General features: G+C 43.6%; 1 protein-coding gene across 2 annotated transcripts in view; it reads right to left on the minus strand.

Annotated features, from left to right (window-relative positions):
* The window catches only part of DSCAM (DS cell adhesion molecule), a 609,674-nt gene that overhangs the window by 217,374 nt on the left and 364,999 nt on the right, over positions 1-27,301 (minus strand). For both annotated transcript variants that reach the window (XM_073584700.1, XM_073584699.1), the window contains exons 15-19: positions 21,200-21,367; positions 20,248-20,318; positions 10,426-10,666; positions 7,666-7,812; positions 3,413-3,568 (exon numbers count right to left, since the gene is read on the minus strand). In XM_073584700.1, the coding sequence (XP_073440801.1) occupies positions 3,413-3,568; positions 7,666-7,812; positions 10,426-10,666; positions 20,248-20,318; positions 21,200-21,367 (783 nt within the window). The remainder of the gene's footprint in view (positions 1-3,412; positions 3,569-7,665; positions 7,813-10,425; positions 10,667-20,247; positions 20,319-21,199; positions 21,368-27,301) is intronic.

Here is a 27,301-nt window from a genome sequence, read left to right on the forward strand (position 1 = left end):
GGACATCACCAGACGCTGTGTTTCCTCCTTTTTGATGCTCGGCCAGGCCTTCACTGCGGTGGTTTTCAGTTGCTGTTTATTTGTGGGTCTTTCTGTCTGAAGTTTAGTCTTTAACAAGTGAAATGCATGCTCAATTGGGTTGAGATCAGGTGACTGACTTGGCCATTCAAGAATATTCCACTTCATTGCTTTAATAAACTCCTGGGTTGCTTTGGCTTTATGTTTTGGGTCATTGTCCATCTGTAGTATGAAACGAAGACCAATCAGTTTGGCTGCATTTGGCTGGATCTGAGCACACAGTATGGCTCTGAATAGCTCAGAATTCATTCGGCTGCTTCTGTCCTGTGTCACATCATCAATAAACACTAGTGACCCAGTGCCACCGGCAGCCATGCATGCCCAAGCCATCTGTAATGTAATGTCTGCAAAGTATGATGTTTACTGTTGGAACCTTCCAGAATCTCCCCTTTCCTTCTGAGTTACATTGTACACTGTAAGCTGGTAGCAGTCCCTTCCCCCAAGTCTTATCAGCTCTGCCAGCATCTGAAACCTGAGAGCGAGCATTTCCTCTTGAAGTCTCCCCCCCTCCTTGGCCATGCCAGGACAGGAAGTCCTTTGTCTCTAGACATGTGCTGGGATCAATATGAGAAGTATTAAAACAAGTCATATTGCAAAAACCATACACAGCACGGATATAACAATCATATTTCTGTGATCTGCATGGACCCGGCTTCCCTACGGTGGCTCTTGCAAAGTTCTATCACCGCCAGAACCTGAGATATGGATTGCTCCCAAACAGAGTGTCTTAAGTATAGCATGCTTGGTGTCTTCGGGTTCTATTCGGTAAATCACAAACAATGATGCCCTATATGTGCTGGTACGGGTTTTTCTCATTTAGATATAGGTATTCTAAGTTTTGTAGCCAAATCCTAACTTGGAGAGAGGGAGGTTGGACCTCTCCAGACCGCCCCTTTCATGAGGTCACAAGCCCTAGTCTAGAGTCATTCCCTACCATATCCCAGTCAGTTCAGCTACAGAGTCCGTGCCGACAAGAACCCCCAGATGAGTGGAGACGTGTGAGTGTACTTTCTGTCTTTTAATCCCTTTGTTTTATATTTGTAATTGTACATATTTTATGTCTCAACTTTATAACAACTTTTATCTGTATAATCACTGCCCACATTTTGGGAATAAATCGTAAAATTATCAGTTTGTCTCCATGCTCTAAGAAATGAACTATGCACCTATTTTAGATAATCGCTACTAATTTGGGGTTAGCCACGGACCCTCTTAATTTAACTCTGTGAATTAAGAAAAGCGTGGATAGTGGCAGCGTGGTGTGTGCGATTGATTAGGCTAGTTGGCAGGACAGAAGGGTCTTATATTGCTAAGGGGGGGCCTGCGGCCACAGCATTGATAATTCCCTTACTGTGGTAGCCTAATTGCCCGTGCACAACAAGCAGCCCGTCAGGCGACTAATTATCCTAGGTGCAGTTCCCTGACTGACCTGAGGGTAAGGGGGGTGCCGGAGAGCTGCGAGTTCCAAAGTGGAACTGAGAAAGTGGGATATACATAAATCCCCGCAGTTCTTGGAAGATTGTTAGCAGTGGTGGGGCATCCAAAATACCCCCTGCAATAAATTATTAGAGCAAGATTAGCTTGCTGCATTTTTTGTTACATGGTGCCAGTGGTGGGATAACTAAGATAAGCCCCCACTGTGCCTGTGATAGCCGTGTGCCGGCAGTGTGTCGCGTCCCTCCGTCCGCTGATACGCCCGTGTCAGTGATGGGATTGTGACATAGTGGTGACACAGGGACCCCCGTTCGTCACATATTGGTGCCAGCGGTGGGCTGTTCATCACACCATCACACTGCCTCCGCCGTGTTTTACAGATGATGTGGTATGCTTTGGATCATGAGCTGTACTACGCCTTCACCATACTTTTCTCTTTCCATCATTCTGGTAGAGGTTGATCTTGGTTTCATCTGTCCAAAGAATGTTCTTCCAGAACTGTGCTGGCTTTTTTAGATGATTTTTAGCAAAGTCCAGTCTAGCCTTTTTATTCTTGATGCTTATGAGTGGCTTGCACCGTGCAGTGAACCCTCTGTATTTACTTTCATGCAGTCTTCTCTTCTTGGTAGATTTGGATATTGATACGCCTACCTCCTGGTGAGTGTTGGTCACTTGGTTGGCTGTTGTGAAGGGGTTTCTCTTCACTATGGAGATTATTCTGCGATCATCCACCACTGTTGTCTTCCGTGGGCGCCCAGGTCTTTTTGCATTGATAAGTTCACCAGTGCTTTCTTTCATTCTCAGGATGTACCAAACTGTAGATTTTGCCATTCCTAATGTTGCAGCAATTTCTCTGATGGGTTTTTTCTGTTTTTGCAGCTTAAGGATGGCTTGTTTCACCTGCATGGAGAGCTCCTTTGACCGCATGTTTCCTTCATAGCAAAACCTTCCAAATGCAAGCACCACACCTCAAATCAACTCCAGACCTTTTATCTGCTTAATTGAGAATTACATAACGAAGGGATTGCCCACACCTGTCCATGAAATAGCCTTGGAGTCAATTGTCCAATTACTTTTGGTCCCTTTAAAAACAGGGTGGCACATGTTAAGGAGCTGAAACTCCTAAACCCTTCATCCAATTTTAATGTGGATACCCTCAAATGAAAGCTGAAAGTCTGAACTTCAACTGCATCTGAATTGTTTTGTTTAAAATTCATTGTGGTAATGTCTAGAACCAAAATTAGAAAAATGTTATCTCTGTATATATATGGACCTAACTGTATCTGCAAGAAAACTGACATCGCACGGACAGCACTAGGACCGCTGTTATTCAATGGGGCTGTTCAGATGAGCATTTTGCAAGTTAAAAAAAAGTTGCAGTCTGCACTATTCTCTTTGGTATTTCAGATGAGACTTGACTTGTCTAGTGGTGAGCAAAAAAATCAGATCTGTACAGAATCTGATTTTTACAGATACTTTGCAATTTACATAGGAAACTGTACTCAGTCTTGTACATTTTAATAACGGACCTATGGGTGACAAGTGAAATGAAAAAGCAAATTTTTTTTCTGGATAAAAGTCGGATGCTTTTTTATACATTTGTGTGAACTCAGCCTAAGGGCTCTTTCAGATGATCATCGGTCCGATCTCATATCTGACCATGCGTTTCCTGACCCGAGCAGGACAGTTTCATATGTTTCTATGCGGCTGTCACACTCCTTCGGAATACGTGCGGTCCATCCGTGCATTGCGATAGGAAATCAGACCGATGATCATTGACATCTGAATGAGACTCTATGAAATATTTAATGGCTGCAGGCTGGTACAACCTAACTGCTGTGTCCTTCTCAGTGGGCAGTGACCTTATGCACAGATGACACAATCTTTGGGTGACTCTTACCATCCTCTTTGGTTCTGACAAATATCTGCTCGCTGCGGACGCCGTCGCCGGCCCGTGTGAACGCCAGCACCTGGATACTGTAGTTGGTGTATTTCTCCAGTCCGTCCAGCTCCAATAATGGTTGTGATGTGGTCACATTTTTTATTTCACCAAGTTCTGAAAGAAGAAGATACAACAATGGGGTGACGTGCTTCTGATACTGGTGGACTACCTTGTATAGGGTTGGGGCTATAGGTTTTTTTGCTGTGTGATGTTCTGCAGAGATGTATGGGTCATCTAAATGCACTGAAAACAATATCTGAAACAATATGTTTAAAAGTGTATTTTTATTTTTTCCAAAAACAGCAACGCTCTTGTTGATGGTTGAGTCTTTTTCAATTAAATGTTGGTAAAAGTGCTAGTGAGCAGTGAACTAGGACCCCCGGCGATACCTGTTTGGAGTTGAGTAATAAAAAAAACTGCAATTGTGCCTTTTTTGTAGGGAGAGGGGTGAGTGATTGCTTTACGACATTTACTGTGTAGTAGAACGACCTGGTAATTATGTTCTACGGGTTAGTACCAGTTATGGTAATACCAAATGTATATAATTTTTTTTCCTACTTATAAAAAACCCTAGCAAAAAATCTCAATTGATAGAACTCTATCAATTGAACAACTCTATCACTATATGATGTTTCCACTGGAGGGAGCTCAGGAGCTTGATCACTACCTGCAGTCAACAGTGGAGGGAGTTCAGGAGCTTGTTGCATTCACAATCTGCAGTTACAGCTGGAGGGAGCTCAGGAGCTTGATCACTACCTGCAGTGAACAGTGGAGGGAGCTCAGGAGCTTGTTGCATTCACAATCTGCAGTTACAGCTGGAGGGAGCTCAGGAGCTTGTTCACTACCTGCAGTCAACAGTGGAGGGAGCTCAGGAGCTTGTTGCATTCACAACCTGCAGTTACAGCTGAAGGGAGCTTAGGAGCTTGTTCACTACCTGCAGTCAACAGTGGAGGGAGCTCAGGAGCTTGTTGCATTCACAATCTGCAGTTACAGCTGGAGGGAGCTTAGGAGCTTGTTCACTATCTACAGTCACCACTGGAGAGAGCTCAGGAGCTTGTTGCATTCACTACCTGCAGTCACCAGTGGAGTGAGCTCAGGAGCTTGTTGCACCTCCAATATTGCCGAAGGGAACAAAACGGGCAGTAGTGGACCTGGAAGCTGGAGTCCCTTACGACGACCTTCAGAAATGTCAAATAGGGCATCTGAGAGACGAAAGGGAGCAGTTCCTGAGAGATACACTCGGATAGCTCTGACCAGATCCAACATGTGAAGGGACTTCTCCAGGGGATGAACCGAAGAGGGACATAGAGAAGGAAGGACAATTGTGAAGTGAAGAGATCACTCTATGTAAGAAGGAAGGAACAGTCCCGAGAACTACCGTGTCCTGATGGAGAATCAGGAAAAAGGAACGGCAGGACAAAGCCGCTAACTTAGAAACTCTCCTGATGGGCGTAATGGCAACTAAGGAGGCCACTTTTATGAGAGGAGAGAAGACGGAAAAAATTGAATGGGCTCAAAGGGAGCACGCTGGAGTGCACCCAAGGACAAGATTAGGATCCTATGGATCCATCGGTGGACGACAAGCGAGGTGCCAGGTGGGTGACTCCTGGAAGAAAGGTCTTTACCTGGGAACGAGAAGCCAAATTTAGTTGAGAAAGGATTGAAGAGCGGAAACCTGACCCTTAAGGTTAGTGACCAAATTTTGTCCACACTCCATTGAAAGAAGACCTTCCAGTATCTGTGATAGAGAAGCGAGGATGCTGGTTTTCTTTTTCTAATTATGGTGTGAATAATCTGATAGGAAAGTTCGGTCACCCTTAAGACTGTGGCCTCAACGGTCATGCTGTTGAAATCAGAGACTGAGAACTCTGGAAGAAGAGGGGGCCCTGTGAAAGAAAAACTGGATGGTCTGGAAGCCTCCAGAGGGCATTTGATGAGCATGTTTACCAGCTCTGCATACTGGGCCCTTCTTGGGCCATGTGGAACTACCAGGATTACGGGAGTTCCTTCCGTCTGTATCCTTTTCACGACACTCGGAATAAAGAGGAGATCCGGAAAAAAATAAGTCACCTGAAAATGTAATCACGGGGTCACTAGTGCATCAAATCCTATGACAAGCGGATCCCGGGACCTGGATACGAACGAAGGAAACTTGTGGTTCAGCCGAGACACCAGAAGGATGACGTCCGGTGAGCCCCCTCTCTGCCATATTTGCTTGAAAATGGCGGAAATGAAAGACCACTAGCTTGGTGCGAGACCATGAAGACTGAAGTTTCCACCTCAGTAGTGTGTATGGATGATATGACGGGAACGAGACGCTCCGCCCGTCGCAGAATCCTTGTTACCTCTGCCAATACATGTTTGTTGCGAGTCCCTCCTTGATGTTTTAAGCCAAGGCAGTGACGTCGTCCGAGTTTATGCGGACCTGCTGGCCTGCTAGGAAGGACTGTCAGCGGCGAAGGGCAAGAACAAAATATTGCTCTGATCTCCAGGAAATTGAAGGGGAGAGCGGCTACTTAGGAATTCCAGCGACCCTGCGCTGAATGATGATGAAAAAAACGCTCCCCAATCGAGGAGACTGGCATCAGTAGTGACGACCTGCCACCAGAGAGGGTGGAAGAACCTCCCTCGAAGGACTGACGCTAATAACGTCCGCCGGGTCAGGGAATGCTTCCCTTTAAGCGGTGGTAGAATGAACCGATCCAGGGAAGCGGTCCTCTTGTCCCAAGCCGACACAGCTTAAGAGAACAGGTCTGAAACTGGGCAAAGGGAGATGTCTCCATGGCCGTAATTAACTTCCCCAGAACTCTCATACTGTATTGTAGGGAGAGAGAAGCTGGTCGTTTAGAGTGCAGATCCCTCGGCACAGGAATAAGAACTTCAACTTTGGAAAGAAGAAAAGGCTTGTGCCATGTGAAACCTCATTTCCATTAACAGGTGACCTGACAAAAAAAACTGCGGATCTGGGGTTAGATTCAAGTCTGCCTCCTACAGACATTAAGCTTAAACTGAGGTACTTGGTTCTTGTCAGTGGGTATATACTACTGGGGAGGAGCTATTTCCTTTTTTTGCCTAGTGCTAGCTTCCTAGCGGCAGCAGCATACACCCATGATAACCTGTGCCCCCCAATGAAGCGATAAAGAAATTGTCACTATATACAGTGACCACTGGAGGTAGCTCAGGCGTTTTTGCATATTGTTTATACAGTGAACTCTATGATAAAATCAGTATGCAACAAGTTCCAGAGCTCCCTCTAGTGGTGACTGCAGATAGTGAATGTGGCAAGCTCTGGATCTCCCTTTAGTGGTGACTGCAGATAGTGAATGTAGCAAGCTCTGTCTCTCCCTCCAGTGGTGACTGCAGGTTGTTAATGCAACAAGCTCCTGAGCTCCTTCCAGTGGTGACTGCAGGTACTTAATGCAAAAAGCTCCGGAGCTCCCTCCAGTGGTCACTGAAGGTAGTGAATGCAACAGCTCCTGAGATCATTCCAGTGGTGACTGCAGGTAGTGAATATACCTCGTTCAGGACTAACAACTTCCTCCGAGGTTAAAGGCTCACTCCACCTGGGAAGTGGGAACTACCTGGGCAGTTTGTCACCAGGCCTCGGCTTAACAGATTGCTAGCTGCGACCTGGTCTTCATTATACACTTTTGCGGCGTTTTATAAGATTCATACCCATGTCTCATCTGATGCAGACCTGGGAAGGAAGGTGTTACAGGTGGCGGTTATGCACTTGCCGACCTAGGTTTTTTTTTCATTGTTTTCTGTTTCCCACCCAGGGGACTGCTTTGGAACGTCCCATGGTAACCTGTGTCCCCCCAATGAAGCGATAAAGAAAGAAGGATTTTTGGCACTCACCGTAAAATCTCTTTCTTGGAGCCTTCATTGTGGGACACAGCACCCTCCCTAACTGTTTGTACTGTTTTCGGGCCTATGTGCCTTTTGTTGCCGATTTGGTACATATGTCGAGTTTTTGGTTGCTTTAACACTAACTGAGGTACTTGGTTCCTGTCAGTGGGTATATACTACTAGGGAGGAGCTATTTCCTTTTTTTTGCCTAGTGTCAGCCTCCTAGTGACAGCAGCATACACCCATGGTAATCTGTGTCCCCCAACTAAGGCTCCAAGAAAGATTTTACGGTGAGTACCAAAAAGCCTTCTTTTATCTTAAAACTCTATGTTTTGTGTTCTTAGATGAATACAAACGCTTACCTCCGTCTAGAAGATTTGCCCAGAAGATAACCCTGAACCCCTGGAGGATGCCATTGAGGGCTTCTTTGGAAGGGGTCGACCAGGAGATAGTTATTGTCTCTGGTGAAGTTGCAGCTGCCTGGACATTCTCTGGGGGGCGGCTGGGAACTGAAATGACAAAACATGAGATAAATGTCACCTCTCCACCTAGCGATAGATCCGACATATCATCCGAGAACCCACAGTTGTGGTCTAAGTGACAAATTCTGTTCAATTTAAAATTATATTATATATATACAGATACATACATACACACTGTATATATACACATATGCTGTATATATTCCGTATTTTGCGGTTTATAAGACGCAGCGGATTAAAAGAAGCACCCCAAATTTTGAGGAGAAAAATAGGAAAAAATTTAGTTTTTAATATAGTGGTGGTGGTTCTTATAATCCATGCATCTTATTACTTACTGGCAGTGGTGGCTGCGGTGAGTCAGGGTCCCAGGGTCGCTGCTGGCGGAGGCAGAAGTGGGGCGATGCTGCGGACCCCACACTGGGAGAAAGGCGTGTTTGCATGTGCAATGCTGGGGGAGTATGGTGGTGCGGGGGCTCCGCCGACATTTTGTGAAAGCCCAGAGCCCCCGTACTTCCATGGTTTACATTGCGGTGGTCTCCAGGAAAATGGCTGCCATGGGTGGCGCATGCGCAGAGGGAGATCGTGGCGATGAGATCTCAGCTCCCAAGATCTTGGTGCTGAGATCTCCATCTGTACATGGGCTGCCCACGGAAGACATTTTCCCGGAGTCCACCGCAAAGTAAACCATGGAAGTGCGGGGGTCCCGGACTTTCACAAAGTGTTGGTGGAGCCTCCGCACTACCGAACACCCGCAGTGTTGCACCTCCAAACACCCCCTCATCCCTGCCTGCGGCCTGCAGCAACGTGCCTCTCTTGCTTCCTCCAGCAGTGACCCGGGGACCCTGCTCCATCGCGGCCGGTAAGGTATATTCGAATTATAAGGCGCACCCCCATTTTCCCCCAAAATTTTTTTGGGGAAAAGTGCGTCTTATAATCTGAAAAATACGGTAATTTTAAATCCTGGTCGCCCTCTTTTAATGGCACATATGTAATGGCTGCTGTCTTTCAGAAACAGCGCCGTTGGTCTGAGTGAGCCCTCAGGGGAGACTCACACGGCCGCATAACTTTCACGAGAATCGCAATGCTCGGACTACCCATCAACTCTCCCGACAGGAGCGTGACCGCATGTATTTCTATGCAGCTGTCACGCTCGGATCAGGAGAGCCGACGTCCAATCCAAGCAAAGCGCCCTGATCCTCGTTCAAGTTATCTGGCGAAGTGAGTGTATCCTGAGTGTTAGGGACGGCGGAACGCACTAAATATAAAATAACGTAAAGTGCGTTCGCCGCCCGGGGTCCACCGTGCAGAAGGTGTTAACACTGCTGCTAGCTGATGGCGGACGTACAATATGGCGGTATAACGAACGCGGGTTGAACGTCACCCAGGTGCGCTGAGCGATCTCTGTTTTACTCACAGAGATGCCTTAAGTGCAAAACACAAAAAGGCTGAGCCTGTTAGCGTCACAGGTCTCAGAGAAGTGCACGCACGGTATATGGTCACAGGAGCTGAGCCATAGGCAGAGGGTCAGCGTCCGTCTAGACCTACTGTGCGTGCGGCGTCGCAACTGTGGACGCCAAAAGGAGCTGCAGTCTGCAGCGCGGCAACAGACACTGCCACTAGTCGACAATACCCGGAAGCAGGCGCACTGTCGGACGCTAGCACTGTGGAGGATGCTGTTGTGTCAAAATTAATTTATATCAGCTCCATATCATAACATTAGCCACATGATTAAACAGTAGAATGCGCCAAAGTTATCTCCGCTGCACTAATAGGTGGTTATAATAATGACAGCATTGAGCAGATATAACACGTCATCTTGTGTCAAAATGCTCAGCATGTTGGCATTCGTTAATATTGGAACCATGTCAGACATAACACTGCAGTCAAAAAATAGCAAATGATAATAAATATAAGTATAAATTATTGATCTAAAATAATATAATGTTCTCTTTACATTAAGAAGCTGATATAAATTAATTTTAAAATTCTAAATAGTTTTGGTATCCATGGCGACGTGTTATATGCACTCCTATCAGGAAGCGCCATGTCACTATTAGAACCAGCCAATCTGGTAGACACATCTATGAAGGAGCGTGTCCTGATATCCAATCATGTGCTCTAGGAAATATTGTCCTGTTTGCCCTATAACGTTGACACCCCGGGGTGTCATTAGGTGATATTTGGAAATCGCCTCTACATTACATTAGAATTGTTTGGGCAATACAGGGGCAGAACGTTTCATGTTTACTTTTACCCCAGTATTATAATCCATAATAAAAGTTAAGTTTTAGGACTTACTAGTGAGGGTTCCTGTTGGGTCATCCCAAATTGTACTATACAATCCTCACAAGATCGCCACAATGTGCACATTGGAATTAAAATGTAGAATAATATAAAAAAGTTGCAGAAGGTTTTTTTTTTTTTCTTTTTGCCTAAGTCTGGACTATTGCTTTAAGAAGATCTTTGAGCTTTGAGCAGGGGGTTGGACCAGATGACCCAGGAGGTCCCTTCTAACTCTACCAATCTATGATTCGGCTCTCGGGGTTCTCCTGCATTCGTCGCCTGGATCTGGCACCCCTGGTACTCACACGTAGCACTGTGTCAGGCCGGACATGATGATCACCCTAATGAAGGTCTTACCATCCTCTAGCGTTGTGGTGATGATTTCCTGAGACGATGGCCCTGTCCCGGCCCGGTTACATGCCTGCACGACCACTCCGTACTGGGTGAACTTCTTAAGATTATCCAAGGTGTACAACTCGCTGTCCCCAGTCGTGTCCACAGTGATGATATTAAACTGATAGTTGCCCCCTGTGCTGTATTCCCGGAAGCCGATTTGGTAACCACGGATTATCCCATTCTGCAGGTGTTTTTTGGGGGCCTTGAATAATAAAAAAAATTAAACAAATTTCTAAAAAGAAGAAATAAAACATATACAGTTGTGTGAAAAAGTGTTTGCCCCCTTTCTGATTTTCTATTTTTTTTGCATGTTTGTCACATTTAAATGTTTCAGATCACCAAACAAATGTAGATATTAGACAAAGATACCACACGAAAACACAAAAAGCAGTTTATAAATGAAGGTCTTTAGTATTAAGGGAAAAAGAAATCCAAACCTACACGGCCCTGTGTGAAAAAGTGATTGCCACCTAAACCTAATAACTAGTTAAACCACCCTTAGCAACAACAACTGCAATTAAGTGTTTGCGATAACTGGCAATGAGTCTTTTACAACGCTCTGGAGGAATTTTGGCTACTCATCTTTGTAGAATTGTAGTAATGCAGCCATATTGGAGGGTTTCCGAACATGAACCGCATTTTTAAGGTCATGCCACAGCATCTCAATCAGTTTAAGGTCAGGACATTGACTAGGCCACTCCAAAGTCTTAATTTTGTTTTTCTTAAGCCATTCAGAGGTGGACGTGCTGGTGTGTTTTAGATCATTGTCCTGCTGCATAGGCCAAATGCGCTTCAGTTTGAGATCACGAACAGATGGCGGGACATTCCCCTTCAGGATTTTTTGGTAGACAGTGTGGCGCCCCTGAGGCACAGTCGCCACAGAGGTACTGCACCTTCTCCTAAGGTGTGGTGCCCCACCGTCTGGGTAAGTTGGGAGCTCCTTTCCACACTCCAACACTCGCACCCCACACAACAGGGTAGTTCTGCACAACCACATTGCGGCTCAGTGCTTAGAGAGTAGCAGAGCACCTCTGGTGGTTCCCTGCTTGGAAAACTGGATGTGTTGGGAGGTGGGTGGAGTTTAGATCCATATAAAAGGCTGGGAAGGTTTAGAATTACAGGTTCAGTCTGACGGGAGGTCAGTCTCAGATCAGGCTGAGAGAGGAGAAGGACAGTCAGTCAGGAGAGTCTGAGGACGGGTCTGAGGAAAAGGAGAGATACGTGGAACTGTAACCTAAGTTTCCATAAGAGAGTCAAGTACGGAATGAAGGAGTAGAGAACAGAGAGGAGACGTGGGTTGGAAGAGGAACCCTGCCTATAGGTTCTCAGTGCAAGGCCGGGGCCCGGTCCCCAAGGTTGTATGGACACTTATGGTTCAGCAGCAGACACCGGTGGAGTAGTTGGCTGTAAATGCATTACTCCCATCTAAGACTTGAGGCACAACAGCAACACAGATAGAGAGCCGGGAGTGAGGCGTCCCCGAAGCAGGCTACAGCTGTCTGCCGTGCAAGTAGAGTTCTAGGAACATCTCTTAGGAGGCATTCCAGGGTTACTAAGTACTGGAGTGCTTCACACCACAAGGCGCATTGGCGGAGTCGTTCAGTAAGGTACATGTTGGCGGAGTGTTGGAGAGGAGAGCTCTGACTTGCCCGGGAGGTTGGTTGAGTCTTTACCCCGGAGGACAAGGCACGGAGGTGGGCACCAGTGTGTACCACGAACTGTGAGTAAAGCTTTGAAACTGCAGCTCTGGTGTCCTCCATTCATTTGTGCGCTAACACCTTCAGCACCGCTACATCTGGGTACCAGCATCCATACCATCCTGCGCCTCTCCTCATCCATAGCACCTACACTGCCCTGGGACTACAGCTTCACCTGTGGGGAGCTACACCATCTTTGCTGCACCACACCATCAGTCCCAGCGGATCTGCATGCAGAGTCGGCTTAACACCTCCCTTGCCGAACACCACAGGTGGCGTCACGAACTATTCACATAAACTACATTAAAACCCACCATTGATTTGGGTGCCCAGGGCCACGGACCGGGTCACCGCCGCTGTGACACATCCCCCTGACACCGGCCCGGTACCGAGTATCCCACAGCCCTGGGAGGGCGACCCAACAGCAGAATTCATATCTTTATTTACCACAGCAAGTCTTCCAGGTCCTGAAGCAGCAAAACAGCTCAAGAACATCACACTACCACCACCATATTTTACTGTTGGTATGATGTTCCTTTTCTGAAATGCTGTGTTACTTCTACGCTATATGTAATGGGACATACACATTCCAAAAAGTTCACCTTTTGTCTCATGAGGCCACAGATTATTCTGCCAAAAGTCATGGGCATCATCAAGATGTTTTATGGCAAAACTGATACAAGCCTTTATGTTCTTATTGCTTAGCAGTGGTTTTTGTCTTGGACCTCTGTCATGCAGGCCAATTTTGCTTAGTCTCTTTCTTATGATGGAGTCAAGAACACTGACCTTAACTGAGGCAAGTGAGGCCTGCAGTTCTTTGGATGTTGTTCTGGGGTCTTTTGTGACCTTTTGGATGAGTCGTCGCTGCGCTTTTGGGGTAATTTTGGTTGGCTGGCTACTACTGTGAAGGCTCACCACTGTTCCATGTTTTCGCCATTTGTGGACAATGGCTCTCACTGTGGTTTGCTGGAGTCCAAAATATTTAGAAATGGTTTTATATAGCCTTTTCCAGACTGATAGATATCAATTACTTTGTTTCTCATTTGTTCCAGAATGTCTTTGGATAGCGGCCTGATTTCTAGCTTTTGATGATCTTTTGGTCTACTTCAATTTGTCAGGCAGGTCCTATTTAACCCCTTTACTCCCAAGAGTGGTTTGCACGTTAATGACCGGGCCAATTTTTACAATTCTGACCACTGTCCCTTTATGAGGTAATAACTCTGGAATGCTTCTATGGATCCTGGTGAGTCTGACATTGTTTTTCTCGTGACATATTGTACTTCATGTTAATGGTAAAATTTCATTGATATAACTTGCACTTATTTCTGAAAAAAACAGAAATTTGGCGAAAATTTGGAAAATTTTTGCAATTTTCCAACTTTGATTTTTTTTATGCCTTTAAATCACAGAGATATGGCACACAGAATACTCAATAAGTAACATTTCCCACATGTTTACATTTCATCAGCACAATTTTGCAACAAAAATTTTTTTTTGTTAGGAAGTTATAAGGGTTAAAAGTTGACCAGCGATTTCTCATTTTTACAACACCATTTTTTATTTAAGGACCACATCACATTTGAAGTCACTTTGAGGGGTCGATATGACAGAAAATACCCAAAAGTGACACCATTCCAAAAACTGCACCCCTCAAGGTACTTAAAACCAGATTCAAGAAGTTTATTAACCCTTCAGGTGCTTCACAGGAATTTTTTGAATGTTTAAAAAAAAAATGAACATTTAACTCTTTTTCCCCAAAAAATTACTTCAGGTCCAATTTTTTTTTATTTTACCAAGGGTAACAGGAGAAATTGGACTGCAAAAGTTATTGTGCAATTTGTCCTGAGTACGCTGATACCTGATATGTGGGGGGGAACCACTGTTTTGACTTTTTCAACGCAAATTTGCCTGGAATTCAGATCGGATGCCATGTCACGTTTGGAGAGCCCCTGATGTGCTTAAGCAGTGGAAACCCCCCACAAGTGACCACCATTTTGGAAACTAGACCCCCCCAAGGAACTTATCTAGATATGTGGTGAGAACTTTGAACCCCAAAGGGCTTCACAAAAGTTTATAATGTACAGCCGTGAAATTAAAAAATCATATTTTTTCCACAAAAATGATCTTTTCACTCCCAATTTTTATTTTCCCAAGGGTAACAGGACCCCAAAAGTTATTGTGCAATTTGTCCTGAGTACGGTGGTACCCCATATGTGGGGGTAAAACACTATTTGGGCGCATGGCAGAGCTCGGAAGGGAAGCAGCGCCATTTGACTTTTTGGGCTGGAATTGAGATCGGATGCCATGTTGCTTTTGGAAAACCCTTAATGTGCCTAAACAGTGGAAACCCCCCACAAATGACATTATTTTTTAAACTAGACCCCCCCCAAGGAACTTATCTAGATGTGTGGTGAGAACTTTGAACCCCGAAGGGCTTCACACAAGTTTATAACGTACAGCCGTGAAATTAAAAAATCATTTTTTCCACAAAAATGATCCTTTCACCCCCAATTTTTATTTTCCCAAGGGTAACAGGACCACAAAAGTTATTGTGCATATTGTTCAGGGTATGCTGATACCCCATATGTAGGGGTAAAGCACTGTTCGGGTGCATGGCAGAGCTCGGAAGGGAAGGGGTGCCGTTTGATGCAAAATTGGCTGGAATTGAGATCGGCGCCATGTCACGTTTGATGTGCCTAAACTGTGAAAAAAAAACACAAATGATCCCATTTTGGAAACTAGACCCCCCAAGGAACTTATCTAGATGTGTGGTAAGCACATTGAACCCCCAAATGCTTCACAGAAGTTTATAATGCCCGGGCGTGAAAATAAAAAAATAATATTTTTTCCACAAACATGATCTTTCAGTCCCCAATTTTTTTAGTTTCCCAAGGGTACCAGGAGAAATTGGACCCCAAAAGTTTCTGTCCAATTTGTCCTGAGTATGCTGATACCCCATATGTAGGAGAAAACTACTGTATGGGCACACGCACAAAAATGTCCAAAAACATACTAATGTGGCAGGGGAACCTTCACCTTAAAGGACTTCCCAGCATGCATAAAGTACTGGGGCGTGTGAAATACATAGACCAAAAAGTGGAAACAAAGTATCCTGAACACACCACTAACAAAGAGAGATATATCATAAATAAAAAATAAATTTTATTAAGTAAATTCATATCATAGATAAATAGACAAACAAAATACAAGTAAGAGGAATGAATATATACCCAAGTGAAATACACACAAATGCAGGAATAAAGGAATAGATACAGGTAATGGTAAAGTGCAAAAATATATCAGCATATATCCACCTAGACCCATAGTGGTCTGTAAAGTGCAAAGTGCCATATAGAGGAAAAAATCCCCATGCTGGTAATCATATATAACATGAGCACATACCCATTTAATCGCCTGTTCACAGAATTCCTGGAGTCCGACGCACGTTTCGCCTTTTTAGCTTTTTCAAGGAAATTGTGTGACAAGATGACGTTTTCAGTGGTACCATGTTTATTTATATACATCTTTTTGATCACGTGTTATTGCATTTTTTGCTCAGCGTCATGATGATAAAGCATTGTTTTTTGCCTTGTTTTTTGTTTATGAAGGGGTTAACTAAAGGGGTTAACTAGTATAGGCGGGTCGTTACGGACGCGGCGATACTAAATATGTGTATTTTTATTGTTTTGGGTTTTTATTAACAAAAAAAACGTATTAGGGATTTTTTTTTAATTTACCGTGTTTAGGAATTTTTTATAAATTATTTTTACACATTTTTTTTTTTTGTGATCTGACAGGCACTGCCGAGGCTTTCTTAGTGCCTCTTTGCAGGACCCTGAAGGCCCTCGCGGCCATATTGGATCCGCAGGGAGGAGGCCCTCGGAACAGCGCGATCACATCGCGCTGTTCCGAGGGGCTCAGGGAAGTACACAGGGATCCCCCTCCCCGCGCGATTCTTCCCTATGCCCCCGGTACACTGCGATCATGTTTGATCGCAGTGTGCCAGGGGTTAATGTGCCAGGGGTGGTCCATGACCGCCCCTGGCACAGTGCCGGGTGTCAGCTGTGATAATCAGCTGACACCCGGCCGCGATTAGCGGCGCTCCCCCCAGTGAGCGCCGCTGATCGCGTATGACGTACTATTACGTTCATGGAATTTAAGTCCCGGGTCACATGGACGGAATAGTACGCCCAATGTAAGGAAGGGGTTAAAGGATTTCACGATTGAGAAGAGGTGTGGTAGGAATCAGGCCTGGGAAATAGAACTCTGCCTCTCAAAGATGTGATAAATCACAATTAATTTCTGTTTTAGGGTGATGGGGGCATCATTTTTTCACAAAGGGCTCTGTAGGTGTCATGATCCCAGTGCAGGTTTGACCTGCACGCTAGGGGTTAATGTCTGGAGCCCAGTACAGGTTTGACCTGCACGTCTGGGGTTAATGTTTTGATCCCAAAGCAGGCTCTTACCTGCACACCTGGGGCTTATTATTGTGGCCTCTCCTTGGTTCGGGGAGAGCTTCTTATAGCCCCAGGAAACGGCAATCCCCGTCAGTTATACTTTCGCCCTTGGCAGAGTGTGTTGACCCCTGAGTGTGTTTGTGCTGTGTTCTGGTTTGCCTGATACTTTGGTTTTGACTCGGTCTGTTCTCTGGATACTGCTTGTTGGATTCTGTTTCTGTACCTTCTCTGTCTATTTGGTTTTGACCTCTGCCTGGCCCCGACGATCTGTTCTGTCTTATCCTTGGTACTGTACTGCTATCTCGTGCTTTGACCTCGGCTTGTTCTGATCTAGGTCTCTGTCTTTTCCCCTGGGTAACTTTGCCCCGTAGTTACCTTTCTAGGAGTTTTCCTTCAGCTTCTAGATCTCCTGATCCTAAGCCACGCCCCCAACTGTCAGGTGATTCAGGTCCTGAAACCATCTCTCTCCTGCCCTGCTCACCCCGTGTTCCTAGGAGCCTGAAGCTGTCTTCGGTACCCGTCTTCCGGGAGATTGCACTGGTGAGTTCTCTTGCAATCCACCCCGTGATAGCAGGTTTGGATTTCTTTTTCTCTTAGTAATAAAGACCTTAATTTATAAACTGCATTTTCTGATTACTTGAGTTCTCTTTGTCTAATATTTAAATTTGTTTGGTCATCGGAAACATTTAAGTGTGACACACATGCAAAAGAATAGGAAACCAGGAAGGGGGTAAACACTTTTTCACAAGACTGTATATATACCCATCAAATACAAAAATTCAATGACAACTTATGGCATGTCGATAAGTAGTAAACCCTAAAAAACAATATAAATATGGTATCGCTGAGAAAAGAATAAAATCATCTAATCACTTACACCGAACGAGGAGCGGCGTAAAAAATAAATAAAACCAATTCTTCACCTCCTGTTGATTTGGTCATTCTGCCTCCTAAAGATCACAGTGAGGCTCAGCGCCCATTTATCCTGCACTCTGCGCTGAGCACTTATACTGGGGTTTACGAGTAAATCTCTGAAATACTTGATTCAGACAGAACGCCTGGAGGAAGATTCCCTATAATGAGGCAGATGGAGGTATTGTGGACGCTGTCTGATCTGTGATCCAGCAGTGTCCGTCTTTTTAGGGGTGCATAAAAGTGCGGTCCGACACAGTTTTGTGCACCTCTGAAAAGAAGGAAACCGTTGAACAGAGGCCAGACTGAGTCTAGAGTAACTCTGCTTCCTCATTACAGTGAATGGATCCCTCAGGGGTTTCATCTGAATCAGGTATTTTGGAGATTTAGATGGAAACTCCCATGTAAATGCTCAGTATAGAGCACAGGATAATCATGATACAAAATGTTATGTAACCCAAAATGCCACCAATAAAAGTTTCAACTCAACCCACAGAAAATAAGTTCCCACTCAAGTCTGTCATCTACTAACAGAAATATAGGGGCTTCCACGTTACTGGTAGTACAAAGGCTCTGGAAAATCATTATATCTCTTTGCCCCCCCAAAGAAATTTAACTAATTCTGACCTCCCAAATCCAAATGCCCCCTCCGTTCTGAGCCCCAGTGTGTATCTAAACAAAGTTTTTACCTGTTTCTGTGGGTGAAAATGTAAAATCTGGGGCTAATACAACATTTTAGGGGTAAAAATGTAACTATTCTTTCTTCATCAACCAATAGCATAAAATTCTGTGACACACCTGTGGCGTCATTATGATCACTGCACCCCTAGATAAATTAATTGAGAGGTGTAGTTTGTAAAATGGGGTCACTTAGGGGGGGGGGTCCTGCTGTTATGCAACCTCAGGGACTCTGATAATGTGACATGGCACGCTCAAACCATAACAGCAAAATCTATTTCACCCCCCTCCCCCAAGTAAGAAGCTAATGCAAAAGGTGCATTGGGGTCTTATTCCATTGCATTCCCAGACCTTAAATAGGTATTATCTTGAATTAATTACTTGTTGCTTTCTAACATATTATAGCATTGAAAACATGGGTCAGCCTTTCAACTTACATATATCTTATAAACCTGAATTTATACTTCTTCATGTGACTAGTATTTTACTTTTATTACTTTATTTCTAAAATGCTTCAGTAATTATTATCTTTGCTTTTAGGACTGTCTGGAACTATTATTGTCTCGTGCTTCATTATGCACCATTCCATATAAACATTTGAGTCTCAGTTTGCATTTTCTGTATTGTACTTGTTCCATCTCTATTTCATTATTTACAGTACAAATTACAATCAATCGGTGTGACCACTAGGAGTCACTGTTGTACCTGTATTTATATTGCTGTATTTTTCTATAGCACAAACTGTAATTTTGCTTTTTGATCACTAGGAGTCACTATTGATCCATGGAATGTCTCTGCATTCAGTGGCTGATGATAAACTGTTTATATTTCCTATAAATTATTGTTACATCTTGCATGTAGGGGATTTCTCTTGCTGTTTTTTCAACCTTTTTATTATTAAACAAATGTTTTACTGTTTGTATCATATTTTTCTAAATAAAGATTTATAGTTTCACCATTTGGGCTTCTGCTGCTTCCTCTTTTGCTAGTGATGCAATCTCTCCTGAGTACACCAATGCACCCTACATGGAGGAAAACTACTGTTTGGGCGCACAGCAGGGACTCATAAAGGAAGGAGTGACGTTTTGGACTGCTGACTTTGATACAGAGCCCCTGATGTGCCTAAACAGTGAAAACTCCCCACAAGTGACCCCATTTTGCAAACTAGACACGTCAAGGAATTTATCTAGATATGTAGTGAGCACCTTGGAATTTTATTTCTGACCGATTTTTCATATGCTAGTGTGAGCGAACCCTAAGGACATATTCTCACCTTCAGAATTTGGTCAGTATGTTACATCAGTCTTTATAAGCCAAACCCAGGAGTGGGTGTTAAATACAGAAGTGGTGATGGGTTTCTATCATACTTTTCCTCTAATTGTTCCACTCCTGATTTTGGCTTATAAATACTGATGTAAAAATACTGAACGTGGCCTAATCCTGAGAACAAAGAGGCTGCAGTGCTGGTTTAGTGAATTTGCTCCATTCTAAGTTTCCCCTCCACAAACAGCACTGCAGTTTCAAGCACGGATTGGTGTCCACCCCTACAGAGAAAAGTTAGAGGAGGACTCAGCACTACGCAAGCTCTGCGGAACCTTTATTTTCAGGATCGCTGAGGAGTTTCAGAGATCAGACTCCCACGATCCTAAAGTGACCTTACTATACGACATCACTATATAAAATGAAATTCCCCTTTAAAGAGTGACTCTGATCTTCACAGATGGACATTGTTGGATACATCTTGTAAAAAAACAAGCACTTTTGCAATTTACTTCTTTTTAAAATTTGCAGCCGTTCTTGAGATATTAACTGTTTACTTGTCAGCTCGTTGCCTACGCCGGCGGTCGGTCTCCAAGGCAACGAGCTGTAAACAAAAGGAAAGAAATAGTGTTACTATGTCAAGAACAGCTGAAAATTTGAACAAGCAGCAAATTGCAAAATTTGCAAGCGCTTCTCCAAGAATACACATTTATGAGGATGCGAATAATCCTTTAACCCTCTGAATCTCTCATCTAGGAGTTAAAATGTAAGTGACTCACCTTCCAGGTAACCCTGATACTCTGTGAGGATACTGGATCGAGCTGGACTTCCTGAGGTGGGCCGTCAGGTGCTGGGAAAGAGAGCAAATATAAAAAAAAAAACTAATTTATTCTGCATATCGGATCCCGGGGTGAATCATCAGTAAAACTGTCCAACAATATGAAAAGCTCATAATTTATTTGAATAAACAAATGATTATTATGGCTGTAACGTTCAGTCTCCACTTTTTACCCTGGGCTTGGTGTTTTTAAACTTCCCCATATTACCACTAGGTGGCAGTGCTGATTGATAAAAGGATCACATGTGTAGTGTGAATAGTAATATCTGTGCAACACAGACGGGTATAATTTACTGCCGGACAGAAGTATGTGTGTATAAGTGTATGATCTGGGTCAGCAAAGGACTGCATGGGCCATGTCCGACAGGACACTAAAAACATGTACTGTATATACCATATATATATATATATATATATCCTAAAAACAGGAAATTTTGTGTCGAAATATACAAATCTTATATGTCTTAGGCTGTAGCAACACAAAAATAGTTATTTTATAAATAAAAGTGTTTTTATTAAGTAAAAGTTGAAAATACAACATAGAAAATACTGAACAGGAAATAAAATAAAAAAAGATACACATCACATGTACTCCATACATGTACCCCAAAATGAGGGTAACAGTCATCTTATGGCTACATATTCTAATATTCTGTACTTTGGGGGGGGAGTCACTAAAATGTTTACTCCTGTTTGTTGCTGTATGAGATCTGCACATTTTTGTTGTCTGTGTAGCTGTGCCGAGGTTTGACAACCTTTGACAGTGGGGTTGTCTGTGACGTGATGTGACCCCTTTATCTGTCCCTTTAATAAGGGTCTGAAAGCTGTAACTGGTAACTATTCTACATTCCCTGTATATAATGGTTCACGCTCCTGGCGCCAGCGTCCCGTACCTGCTTCCTCAGTGGTGATGGTGAGCTCATTGCTGGCTTCGCTCTTGCCTATATGGTTTTTTGCATACATCCGGATGTTGTAGGTGGAGGATGGGTGGAGGTCGATGATGGTCGCCTGGTTGAGCTGAGGTGAGACGTCTTTGGTTCTCTGGACGGAATCCCATGAATCTTGTAAAGAGAGAAGAATGCAGTGAACATAACGGAAAAAATTCAAGATGGCGGCTACAATGCAAGACAACACCAGAAACAACAATCTGAAAATGCTGTCCGCACTGTGGAAACCCACCCTTATGGTAATGCTTAGTTTTTTAAGAGACCTACGGCCTCTGGACCCCTATGTACTTAGGATGGAAAGGGACATATTTGATATTACGCCAGTGGATCTTAAGGATGGGGCCTCGTTATTATTATTATTTATTTATATGGCGCCATTAATTCCATGGTGCTGTACATGAGAAGGGGGGTTACATACAAAGTTATAGACATCGTTAACAGTAAACAAATTTATAATGACAGACTGGTACAGAGTGGAGAGGACCCTGTCCGTGCGGACTTACATTCTATGGGGCCTCATGACTTGCGTTGTACGGTACTGCCATTTGTTAAAATCAGAACATATTTATAAAGCTGGTTTCAAAACCTGTCTTACTAAAGCAACATAGAAGTAAACTAAGGAAATGTAGTTCTTAACCCTTTTACCCCCCAAGCCTGTTTTCACCTTCATGAACAAATTATACAATTCTGACCTTACTATACAACATTATTCTATAAAATGGAATACCCCATCTGCATTTTCACAAGGTAAAAATGGCACCAAAATTTGTCCCACAATTTCTGTTGTATAAGGAAATACCCCATATCTGGCTGTACAGTACTGTTTATCCAGATAGAGAGACTCGGGAGGGACAGAGCGTTATTTGCCTCCTGGAGCGCAGATTTTCCTACAATAGTTTGAGGATTCCAAATAAAGAGCCCCTAAGTGTTAGAAGAGCAGAATTCCACCTCGAGTGATCCCATTTTGGAAATTATACCCCTTTGGGAATTTAGCAATAGATGTAGTGATGATTTTCACTGCATAGCTGTTTCCCAGAAACAACCAGCAGTGTTGCTGAGTGAAAATTGGAAATCTGCCATTGTAGTGACCAGTACATTATAGTGACCAGTACATTATAGTGACCAATACATTACAGGGACCTGTACATTATGCCCAGCTCATGCTTCTGGAGACATGCACCTGTAAGTTTGCCAGTCTCTCATTGTTACAGAAATGCCAAACATGTGGACGCTAAATGTGATTTAGGTACACTCTAGTGCTCAGAAAAGAGGGGGGCATTTGGATTTGGGAGCGCAAAAGTCCTTGCATTTCCTTTGGGGTGTGAGGAGCCATTTCACTTTTCCAGAGGATTTTTACTACTAAACACGGAAGCCCCTTATATTTCTGTTACCAGATGATGGACCTAAGTGGGGGCTTTTTTGTGGATTGAGTTGAAGCTTTTATTAGGAACAGTTTACTTAACTTTTGGGATCACATTTATCCTGTGCTCTACACTGAGCACTTACTTTGAGTTTGCCTTTTCCAGTAGTTTTATTACAATATTTTCAAACAGTAAACTAGGGAAAAAGAGGGGGAGAGGGGGGAAGAGGAGGAAGGGAAGGATGGGAAACAAATCTTTAGGAGTTTACAGTTGTAACCAAAAGCTTTAGGAATGCATTAAAGTTGCAAATTTAACGTTTACAGAAGGTGAAATAGCAACAATTAACAGAAGAATTATTTACAGTAAATACATAATCGTTTACGGAGTCTGTCCCAAAGATAGAAGTAGGAATAAGGGGGAGGGGGTGGGGGGAAAGGGGTCAAGGGAAGTGTTTGTCCCAGTGTGACCATTTATTGAAGTGCTTGGAATGGGAATCGTTAGCTAGGGCGAATCTGAGTTCAAATGATCTGTGAATGGATATTTGGTCTATTAAATCTTTAAAGTTAGGGGGAACTTGGTTTTTCCAGTTGAAGGCAATGGCTTTTTTAGCTTTTAGTTGAATGTGGAAAATTAGAGCTCTGAGGTTGGGTCTAATGTTTTCTAAGTCAAATGATAGGAATGCCATCTGCTGGGAAAGATAGATGTTTTGATTAGAAACTTTGCTAATGAGAGAGGAAATCTGAGACCAAACAATGCGGATGATTGGGCAGGAGCAAAAAATGTGGAGTAAGTTGCCCCAGAGGCAGTAATTCCTCCAGCATAGGGGGAGTTTGTGGTGTTTATGTGAGCCAGTCTTGTTGGGGTATAATGCCATCTGGAGATTAGTTTTGAGTGGGTCTCATGGAGGGTCATTGAAATGTTGGATGAGTAGGTGGATGAGAGAGCGTCTCCGTCTTCCCATTTTTCTGGAGGGCATGACAGGCTTAATTCATTTTCCCATTTCTTCATACTTGGGCATTTTACTAGTTCTGTATAACGGTTGAACCAATTGTTGATATACTTATGGCTCCAAAAAATATTGTGGTTAGGGTTATTCAGAAGATTTAGAGAGGCTTCAGAGAGTTTTGGCTTTTTGTCCAAAAAGGTTTGAATTTGGTCTTTTAAAGTGAGGTATTGGAGGAACATCGATGAGGATAGGGTATATTTAGGTTTCAAGTCACTGAATGGTAGAAAGTGTACCCCTGTAGAGATGTCCCCCAATTTTTTGATATTGTGATCTTGCCAAATTGTGGGGTGAGGTTGATTGACAAATAAGAAAATCAGAGAGAGCGAGATTTTCTTCCTGATTTTGAATCTCGGGAGACCTATTTTACTTTTGAGTTTTCCATCTAAATCTCCAAGTGACGTGATTCGGATGAAACCCCAGAGGGAGCCATCAGTATAATGAGGCAGCAGCGTTACGCTGGACTCCATTTGGCCTCTGTACAGCGGTGTCCTTTTCAGTAGTGCACAAAACTGTGTTGGACCGCGTTTTTATGCTAGCCTAAAAAGATGGAAACCTCCAAATCATAGACCAGACTGTGTCAACCGTGCCTCCATCTACCTTACTATAAGGAATCTTCCGGTCAGGGTTCCGTCTGAATCACGTATTTCAGAGATTTACATGAAAACGCCAGTGTTAGCGTAGAGCGCAAGATAAATGTGAGCCGAGCCTTAATGCGATCTTTGGGAGGCAGAATGAAAAAAAATCAACAGCAGGAACCTTGCGTGGTACAAGTGATTAGGCGACTTTACTCTTTGGGTCGGTAACATTACAGCAATACCAGATTTATATAGCTTTTTATGCATGGCGGTTGTCACACACTAAAATACGCTTTTTATTGCAAAGCATCCCGATATTTTGAAAGCTATAATTTTTCCATATTTCGGCAAACAGTCATGTGTTGGCTTGTTTTTTTGTGGCACGAGTTGATGTTTTTATTGGTACTATTTTTGACCATATGAAGTTTTATGATCGCTTTCTATTCTGATTTTTGGGAGGTATATTAACTAAAATCAGCAATGTTTTTATTTTGCTTTAATCGATAAGGCAACTTTATTCTCTTTGGGGTCACTAAGATTACAGCAACACCACCTTCATCATTTTTTAGGTTTTAGCGCTTTTACAGAATAAGAACTATTTTATGGAAAGAAAATCATTATTTTTGCATCACTTGATTCTGAGAATGATAACTTTTTTGTTTTTCCCGCTGATGGAGCTGTATCGCAGCTTGTTTTTTGCGAGACAGAATTATGTTTTCAGCTATACCAGTTTTATTTACATTTATCTTTTTAATTGAGTTTTATTCCACTTTTTGTTCGGCATTATGATAAAAAAAAATGTTTTGTGATTTTTAAAAAAAAAAAATATTTTTTTAAATTTTTTTTTACCTTTTTACTTAGTCTCACTATGGGACTTTCACTTTTTGCAGTCTGATCGCTGTTATAAACAATTGTTTTCCCTCTCCTCTCCAGGTGCACAATCCCCAGTCCACAGACTTGCACACTTTCACAGAAATCTCAAACACATTGATTTACACTACTCTCTGAATCCCTTCTACTTCTTGCAGACATAAGTTCCTTACACAATGCAGATGCTGCTGCCATTTTATATAACACTACAACAGCTGCAGGTCTCAAATCGATCGCTTATCCCCCCTCACACATACCGAAGCTCACACAATCAACAGGCAACTCTGGCATACCAGCCTGACAAAAGAACTGAGGCGGGCTTTCATGGTTGCTGAGTGGAGATGGAAAAAAAAAAATCACATTCCAACGAGCACTTCATCACATTCAAACAGTCCCCCATTACTTTCAAGTCCACACTCACTGCAGCAAAACAAAAAAACACACTTCTCATCTATGATATCCTCCCTCCAACTTTCAATCCTCTCCTCTGCCCCCCCCCTCCAGCACCAGCTCCATCTCCTCTCATCTCAGCTGAAGACTTTGCCTTATTATTCATGCAGATGATTGATAACATCAGAGAAAGTTTTGGCCTACAGCCCCTCCTCATAACTATTCAGCCCTTCTTCTCCAAAACCAGCTTCTCCGCTATTACCTGTGCACTTGACCCAATCGCATTGTACCACATCCTAAACTTCACCATAGTCTTCATCCCAACCCTAGCCCATCCCATCAACATGTCACTAACAACTGGTGCCTTCCCTTCTTGCTTCGTACATGTCTCAATCACACCCATCTTCAAAAGGTCCTCCCTAAACTCATCCTCTGTATCTAGCCATCGCCTCATGTCACTTCTCCCCTATGCCTCAAAACTACTGGAACAACACATCAATCTTGAACTGTCCTCCCATCTCTCCTCCTGCTCCCTCTTTAAACGCTTACAATCTGGCTTCTGACCACACCTCTCCACTTAAACTGCCCTGACTAAAGTCATCAATGACCTACTAACTGCCAAATCGAAGTGACACTACCCTGTCCTCCTCCTCCTATCCTCTGCCTTCGACACAGTGGATCATTCCCTCTTTCTACAGATTCTCTCATCTTTTAGCATCACAGACTTGGCCCTATCTTGGATCTCCTCATACCTAACAAACAGTACATTCAGTGTCTCCCACTCACACACTACCTCCTCCTCATAATTATCTCATCCCCTAGCTACCTGTGTTGCCCAAGGTTCAGTCCTAGGACCCCTGCTCTTTTCTCTCTATACCTTCGGCCTGGGAAACCTCATAGCGTTCTACTGCTTTCAGTATCATCTCTATACTGATCACACACATTTACCTCTCTAAACCAGATATAACCTCCTTACTAACCAGAATCCCACAGTGTCTGGCCGCTATTTCATCTTACTTCTCTGCTAGATTTCTAAAACTTAACATGGATAAAACAGAATTCATCATCTTTCCCCCATCTTACTCAACCCACCCCAACAGACCTATCCATCAAAGTCAATGGCTGCTCACTCTTCTCCGTCCCGCAAGCTCACGGACTCGGGGTAAACCTCGAATCTGATCTCTCCTTCAAACCACATATCTAAACCCTTTCCGCTTACAGCCGATTCAACGCTAAAATATTTCCCGGATCCGAATATTCCTTAATCAACAATCTGCAAAGCCACTAGTGCATGTCCTCATCATCTCCCGCCTCTACTACTGCAACCTGCTGATGTGTGGCCTCCCCTCTAACACTCTCACACCCCTCCAATCTATCCCAAGCTAGGCTGCCTTACTAATCAACCTGTCCCCCCGCTATTCATCAGCCTCTCCACTCTGTCAATCTCTGCACTGGCTCCCCATTGCCCAGAAACTCCATTTCAAAACCCTAACCATAGCATACAAAGCCATCCACAACCTGTCTCCTCCATACATCTGTGACCTAGTCTCCCGGTACTTACCTGCACTGAACCACCGATCCTCACAAGATCTCCTTCTCTACTTCCCCCTTATCTCCTCTTCCTACAATTGCATACAAGATTTCTCCCGCACATCCCCCCTCCTCTGGAACGCTCTATCCCAACACATAAGACCCTCGCCTACTGGGGAAACCTTCAAAAGGAAGCTGAAGACCTACCTCTTCTGACAAGCCTACAACCTGCAGTAACCCTAGCTGCACCATACCACTGCATGACCAGATATGCCCTCACCTACTGTACCCTCACCCATCCCTCGTAGACTGTGAA

Source organism: Dendrobates tinctorius, unplaced genomic scaffold (assembly GCF_039654945.1).
Source record: "Dendrobates tinctorius isolate UK_male_01 unplaced genomic scaffold, ASM3965494v1 ptg000084l, whole genome shotgun sequence".
NCBI classification, from domain to species: domain Eukaryota; kingdom Metazoa; phylum Chordata; class Amphibia; order Anura; family Dendrobatidae; genus Dendrobates; species Dendrobates tinctorius.